At 39.5% G+C, this 7,500-nt stretch overlaps 2 protein-coding genes across 3 annotated transcripts in view; one reads left to right on the top strand and one right to left on the bottom strand.

Annotated features, from left to right (window-relative positions):
• Positions 1 to 5,382, bottom strand: part of LOC137976070 (18S rRNA (guanine-N(7))-methyltransferase-like) — a 14,984-nt gene extending 9,602 nt beyond the window's left edge. Inside the window, exons 1-6 of one of the 2 annotated variants that reach the window (XM_068823334.1) lie at positions 5,312 to 5,382; positions 5,180 to 5,217; positions 4,516 to 4,611; positions 3,628 to 3,710; positions 2,293 to 2,389; positions 1 to 61 (exon numbers count right to left, since the gene is read on the bottom strand). The exon at positions 1 to 61 is cut by the window's left edge and continues 36 nt beyond it. In XM_068823334.1, the coding sequence (XP_068679435.1) occupies positions 1 to 61; positions 2,293 to 2,389; positions 3,628 to 3,710; positions 4,516 to 4,611; positions 5,180 to 5,217; positions 5,312 to 5,356 (420 nt within the window). In that variant the 5' untranslated portion in view covers positions 5,357 to 5,382. Of the gene's footprint in view, positions 62 to 2,292; positions 2,390 to 3,627; positions 3,711 to 4,515; positions 4,612 to 5,152; positions 5,218 to 5,311 lie in introns of both variants that reach the window. The other variant, XM_068823335.1, reaches the window with a different exon arrangement.
• A 146-nt stretch (positions 5,383 to 5,528) lies between these two features.
• LOC137976944 (dnaJ homolog subfamily C member 30, mitochondrial-like) lies at positions 5,529 to 6,233 on the top strand. Its single transcript, XM_068824259.1, has one exon. The coding sequence runs from the start codon at positions 5,529 to 5,531 to the stop codon at positions 6,231 to 6,233; it is 705 nt and encodes a 234-aa protein (XP_068680360.1).
• Positions 6,234 to 7,500: the final 1,267 nt, after the last annotated feature.

Genomic DNA, 7,500 nt, shown 5'->3' with positions numbered 1-7,500 from the left:
TCTTTTGACAGGATTATGTCCCCTTTTATCAGCATTGCAAAGCCACTGTAGAGCAGATATACTGTGGACAAAGCAAAAACAAATTTAAGAAACATTGCATGATTCTCTGAATAGACTTCACCTCCTCTCTAATGCCCCATTTAGTTAAGGTCTCGGTAAAGGAAAATGAGGTGTCCATGGAGAAATGAAATTGTCGCACCGCTATTTTTTGTATAGGGTTAATGATACACAGACCCTGTTCTGCACACAACTCCAACAGAAGTCTTCCAACGCAATTGCCCACTCCATGTCGTCCAAGTGTTCCTGGTGAAACATCAAAGTCTCTGCCCACTCTGGCATTAAAGTCGCCCATGATGAGGACCCTTGTCTTCTTCATTCACTTTCCCAAGGAGATTCCTCAGCTCTGTGTAGAAAGCTCCCTTCGTGATGGGATCCGCCTGTAATGTGGGGGCATAGACACTGATGAGAGTGATGTACTTATCGTCGCGTAGAGGCAAGCGAAGAGACATGAGGCGGTCAGAGTGACCAACGGGGAGGTTCTGGAGCTTGCTGATCATGAAGCCCACTCCTGACAGTCTGTGTTCTTCTTTCCCTTTTCCAGACCAGCATAGCGTGTAGCCAGCTCTGTGTTCGGTCAAGGAGCCTTGTTCTGCAAACCTCACTTCACTGATGGCTGCAATGTCAATGTCGAGCCTATCCAGTTCCCTGGCTACAAGGGCTGTGCGTCTCTGAGGACAGTTGTTACCTTCAGAGTCTTGCATTTTGTGTACGTTCCAGCACGCTACCTTCAGCATAGCTGATTTCTTCTTTCTGTTGTCTTTCTTACCCCTTGAGAGAGATGCCCGTTTACTGCAGCTAGCCAACCAGGTGGAGTTGAGACAAGCGTTGTTTAAACCACCTTTTCTAGGTCCGTCTCCATTCGGAGCAAGCAGCTCTTTCCCTAAAGAGGGCTGCTTGGTTGCTCAGGGTGCTGCAAAAAGTTGTTGTTGTCTCAGGTCAACAACAAGTGACCCATACTTCTGAGCTGCCTACATGAAGAGTTGGGACTGCGACTCCCAGTGCCATCTAGCACCTGTAGGTTTGCCTCTTATCCATCACTGTAGGATTTTCCTTCCCACCTGCGCTTAGCAGTTTTAAAGTGAAGATCCGTGCGTGCAAACCAACCTCAGTCTTTAGACTAAGTAAACTATCCTTCCACAGTGGCTCAGCGGACTAAGACGGCTGTGGCAACCACAAAGCTGTAGCTTTTAAATCAGAAATGTCCTTCTTTTAGATGGACTGCCTGGCAGGCTATGAGCTCCATCTACCTGGGTTTGGAATCTGAGTTGTCCTTTTCTTGAACTGGCAGCCTGCCAAGGCTATGAGCCCAGTCTACCCGCCCAGATATACAGCCGGGAACTTGGTCGCCCCCATAGCAGACTCTGTGGAAACGAGGGTTACCACGCGACGGTAATAGTAATAGTGTACTTGCTTAATATGCATCTAAAAATCTTGATGCGTTTACAAAAAATATTATATACATATATACATATTATAAAGAAGTAAATCATACTTTAAAGAAACGTTCAATTAGATGAATTATATGCTTCTTTAAAAAGAAATATTTTGAGTCTGGATTTAAATATTTCAACTGTTACAGAGTTTCTAATATTGTCCGATATAGAGTTCCAGAATGTTGCGGCTACGTAGGAGAAGGCACGTTGGCCATAAGTAACTGTATTTATCTTTGGAACATATGCACACATTGTTCTCTGTAAGGTGCTGCTATGGACACAATAATGTAGGAGAGGCCACATGCAAGTGACCTACTGCCCGGCAAGCCAGACAGTGGTCCTGCAGCGATCACTACACCTGAGAAGGAGAGGCAGGCAATGCGTCCCTTCCCATTTTGTGAGCGGGATGTTCGGCCCAGACCTCATCCCCCGCACCCAATTTATCTTTACCAAGACCTTAAACACGGTTTTAAAGTGTTTTCTTTTAAAAATCATGTTTACTGATTTTTGGTGGCAACACATTTACATGTAGCACGAGTCAAAGCGTGAATTCAAATTCACGTGAATCTCATGTAAATGCCAGTCCTACATTTTTCTGTGACTAACTTTCATTTGCTAAGCCTAGGTCAATTAAACATGTTTTGTTCGTGTGAATAGGGTATGAGATTTTGCACACATGCTACATTAGAGACTAGAGAGGGAATTATTATTATTATTATTGTTATTATGATGATTATCATCATCATCATCATTATCATTATTATAATTATTATTAAAAACTTAGAAAATTAATTCATACCTGATACATCCATCAAATGTTCCTGGCTTGAAAAAGAGACCTTGCCCAGCATCATGAAGAAAAAGATCTCCCTCGACCTCCCTTTCAAGTGCTACATCTGTGAAGTCCAAGATATCGATAGCACATTAAAAAGAATTATTGGGCTAGGTAAACAGAAGTAGAAAATAAACAAATGACCACTAACAATGTAAACTAAAGTAGAAAGACCAAAATTAATGGGAAGAACATACCTTATTATAGGAAATTAACAACGCATTTTATTAATGCGCTTTTACAAAATTCGCGTTAATTTAATGTATCTTAATTAATGTCGATGCAAATTTAATGCAAGCTATTTTACAACATTGTTATTTTAAAGCACCTTTGTTTCATTACAAAACCATATTACATGTAGGTCCTCACAAGATCCATTTGAGCAAATCCTAAAAGCTAACTAGTGTAAATGCTTCTTTTTCTCCATTGAGCCATATGTATGTTGAGATTTTGTAAGTGCAGCAAATTCATGTTACTGCAACAAACTGAGGCTTTGAAAGATCTTTTGAATTGATAGGGTCTAGTTAGGCTTCAAAACAAAATTTTCAGCTGTAAAAAACTTAGAAACATCCATGGACTTGTCTTGGAAGGTTTTATTCACAAAAGCCAAAACGTAGTTTGGCGTTCAGAAATGTAAAGTGCGAGTTCGCAGAATTATGAAAATCACAGTAAGTAAAGCAAGATGCTTATCGAAAAATTTGCGGTAATTTAATGCATGTAAACCTAACTTTTGAAAAATCCGCGTGAATTTAGTGTAACGTAAATTTTCATCGCTTTGTCAACGTGCATTGTTAACTTCCTATAATTTCATCAGATACTTCAAAATCGTTATTGTTATTGATATCACTGTCAGTGTCATCATCATTACATTGCCATTGTTATTGTTATTGTCAACCTTATAACGTTATTGTCATCATTATCACTATTATTGACATTATCGTTGTCATCATTTCCTTCAAGATCTTGGTGTTAGGACTTGAAGTGAGATAATTATATTCACCAACATTGTAGAACAAACACTAATAATTTTGGTGTTTTCACTTTCAAAAACCTTTACAAAGCCAGAAGTCATTTGTAAGAGCCAGTAAAATGCATGGGTTGATTAAAGACATTACGACTAAGATATAACAAACTGCTTTAAAATAATTCAAGGATTCTATGAAAAATTGGAAATGCAAAGCAGTTTATGACATTGTTTCAGGGATAGACCCACACCTCTCTCTGACTTGGCCAATGGACAAACCATTGTGAAAATTTCATTTCCAGCTTTACAGGAAAAAAAGACAGAATTACTTGAAGTACCTAACATGGCTTGGCTGATGTCGAGACCAATCCAATGATGACCTTCCTCTGTCAGCACTTCACCACTCAAACCTGATCCACACCTACATGTACAAGTACATTTAAGAATGAAAATGAACATTAGATCTTTAACTTTAGAATGGAAAAGCTCAAAAACTCAAACTTCAAAGGTCAAAGCAAGTATCTTTTCCAGCAAAAGTAACAGTACTCCAGATTCTGCACCAACCAAATCTCTGAGTTTACTGTCAATGTTCAAAACTCAATGTTTGCCCCAGCCAGGGTAGAAAACTTATCACCCTCTTTCTGAGAATGATGCTTCTGCAAAGAAGTTCTTGCGGTCTGGATATCTTAACAGAAAGAAGTTCTTGCGGTGTCAACTTCTAACCACAAAGAAGTTCTTGCAGATGGTAGGATTGTGATGCAAGTAGCCGCAAGAAGTCGTCGGCTTGCAAACACAAAAAGAAGTTCTTGTGCGTGCATTAATTTTTGGGCTGTACTGTACTGTATTTCCAAAAACGTTTCAACATGCCATGCCCCATCCAAGACTGGACTTTTTGCAGCTTTTTTTTTAGACTGTTCATGTTGATTTCATTAACACTCTGGGGTGATCTTAGAAAATCATTTCATACCCAGAATTATCATTATGTGGCTTTCAAATTCCCATGACTTAAGAATAAAATAATTTTATTTAAAAGCGATATGTTAATTTTTAACATACTGAAAAATACCATCAGTGTATTAGACCTATTTGTTGGGTTAGGAATTGGCTAGTACTGAAGAGGGAATTACGGTACGTGTAAACAACCAAAAACCAAATTGTAACAATCAAAAGATCCAAGCGGTAGCCTGTAGAGGGAGGGGCTTTCTTTAATCCAGACAGTACATTACCCAATATCCAGTAGAAAGCAAGGTTTATCCTCTGGTAAATTAAGCAGCTCTATTGCTCTTTGGGACAGTTGAACTTGAATCTCAATCATTCTTGAGCTGAAGATCAATTTGAGACATACATTACTTTTTACCGCCAGTATTATCAATGCATCATCACAATCAATGCTGTAGAAGGTAGCAGGTTCCATTCCCTACAATTCTCCTCCAATAATACTGAATAGGCTCCTTTCTATGAAATGGCAACAAGGCTGGAGCTGATCTTTTCATGCAAACTATGCCATTCTGATTTTAACCATTATTTTTTAAATTTAAAATAAGAAAGCCATAAAGTTTGCAGCAAAGCAAGATAACTTCTGAACTTCTCTCATTCCACGGTCAGGTCAGATTTCTTAGGTGATAAAAGAAGCTGGATGTGATCTATACATGTACATAATAATGTTCTGGTTCCGTTTTTCCTTATTTATCTGTAATCGATTTCAGTTTTGAGGGCTACAAGTTCATTGGTGTCGCCCTATTATCTACTTCCCTGTAAAAATATAACATCTACTGTGTCAATCATGATCATCATATCCATTACTATCATCAGTCCTCTTGGCTTCCTCACACTGCTCAACAAAGAAGGCACGTGCTTACGTACATGACAAACATTCGAGAATCCACTCACTTTGAGGTATATTTACGAGCTTCATCTTCATTATAAAACTGAAAGAAAAACAGCAAACAAGGAAGAAGAACAACGGAATATTAATCTGATGGAAGCAAAGGAAGCTTGACGACAAAAACACGTATATTTTACCACTTCGGGTGGAGCTTGATGCTCAGGTCGCCTTCCGGACGCCATATTGAATGAGTATCGACATTGGTCAGCGGGTTGACTAGAGAGTTACAGTATATTTAAGCATACATGACAAATACAGCTGGGACACAGCTTTGAAATTGCGACCACTATATTTGCAAGTAGCGGTTTAACGTAGTAAGGTAGCGGTAATGGCGGCGTTGCACAATTATAAATCATGAGTTTCCTGGCCAAAGTTGTAACACGGAATGCATCGTCCAAGCGGTGTTGTGGCTTAAGGAAGAGTCCATCATTTGTTACACTTCTGTATAGTCTTCAAAGTCTATCGGGATTGCCTGTATCTTTTAAACCAGTTGTTCTTGGCAGCGTGATCTGTAGCTACAGCACCGGCCCGGGGCACAAAAAACCTACGAAGAAAAACTACTATAGAATACTTGGTGTTTCACCCAAAGCCACCCAGGCGCAGATCAAAAACGCCTTTTACAAGCTCTCTCTTAAACACCACCCAGACAAGCACAGGGGAAGCGAAGCATCACACGATAAATTCCAGGAGATAAGTGAGGCTTACAACGTACTTGGAAACCACGAAGAGAGGAAAATTTACGATAGAGAGCTCGTTGTTGATGGCCAGTTACGCACAGAGCATACATTTTCGCATCATCCGCCAGCGTCTCCCCCTAAACCTCCACAATCGATTTACAATTTCGACGAATGGACCAAGGCACATTATTCAAAACAACTTAATAAAAAACAACAGTCTAAATGGCAGAAAGTTGAGGACAAAAAAGAATTGAGCAAGCCAAAAATGAAGATTGGGTCTTATAGATTGATTATTCTCAGTGCAACTGCTGTGGTTTTTATTATATCATATTACATCCACGACAAAAGGGTAACAGATGACCGGAAGAAACATGGGTATTAACTTTTTTTGCTTTAATGAAGATCACATTAATTTGATTCAAGTAACAAGAACTTGACAAAATACTGAACCAGTGAAATTCTCACCTTAAAAACACCAGCATCTGATCCATAGGGATCCATGTCCCCATACCTTCGCCGAATTTGACCTTCATCTTTCGAAGGCAATCCTGAAAAACCATAGTAAAGCTCTCTTAATATGATTGGTGCAAGAAACCAGACCAAAGGAATTCAAAGCATTTGAGTCTATTCAAATCAGTACCAATCAGTACAGTGTGACCCTTGGCAGATCCCAGCCCCTCTTGGCAGTTCCAAACGGCTGTGTTACACCTGTTGGTAGATTTGAATACAATCAAATGCTTCGAATTCCTTAGGTCTGTTTTCTTGCATCGATTATGTTGAGAAAGCTTTATTATGGTTTTCAGGATCGCCTTTCTTGGTGAATGTTTGAAAGGTGAAGCTCAAATTCGGCAAAGTTATAAGGGACATCCCTAATCGATCTGATGATGGTGTATTTAAGGTGAGAATTTCCCTGGTTTGGCGTCAGTTCCAGCCTAGAGTGGACTAGGTTACGTGCTGGTGGCTGATTGCTGCTTGCCTTGTCTCCTTGGTTAGTTCTAACCACCGAGGTCAAATATTCATTTCACAAAATAGCGCGTAAAAGCATGTCTGTCCAGGTGTGACCCTAATTAGATGCACACAGATTTCAATAAGCGTCACTACGTGTCCCTTGCTCCTCTCACCAACTTTAAAATCACTCGTGTATCGGAACACACAAAGTGTCCCCCAAATGCTGCTTTTTAAGTAAAGATTAACTGCTGCATTTACCCAAAGCTAAAAATAACGCTAACCTTTACCCTTACCTTATTGTTGAAAATAGGTAGCAAATGCTTAAACTAAAGGGACACTTTGTGTTGGATGTCAGGATTGGGCGTGCATGTAATTAAGGTCAAACATGGACGTAAGTCAAACTTTTATTGAATCATTTGCTTTAAATTCTGCATATTGGAGCAAATTATAGCCTCAGTATTGTTCATCTGTATTTCTTCAGTTTCAACTTCAAACCCAGAATAAACATGACACTCCACCACGGGAGAGGCTTTCTGTCCATATGCGAGGAAAATAATTACCGGTATGTCAACACTCTCTACTTGTTTCTGCCTTATGCTACTCAGCTCTTTCTGCACCTTGAAACTGTTGTTTGGATTGCTTCTGATTTTCATTTTCTTTTGTTTTTCACTCTACTACCAACGCAAAATTATTAAACACAT

The sequence above is a fragment of the Montipora foliosa genome, chromosome 11, assembly GCF_036669935.1.
Source record: "Montipora foliosa isolate CH-2021 chromosome 11, ASM3666993v2, whole genome shotgun sequence".
NCBI classification, from domain to species: Eukaryota; Metazoa; Cnidaria; class Anthozoa; order Scleractinia; family Acroporidae; genus Montipora; species Montipora foliosa.
The sequence above is the reverse complement of the archived record's forward strand: the minus strand, read 5'-3'. Positions and strand labels throughout refer to the sequence as shown.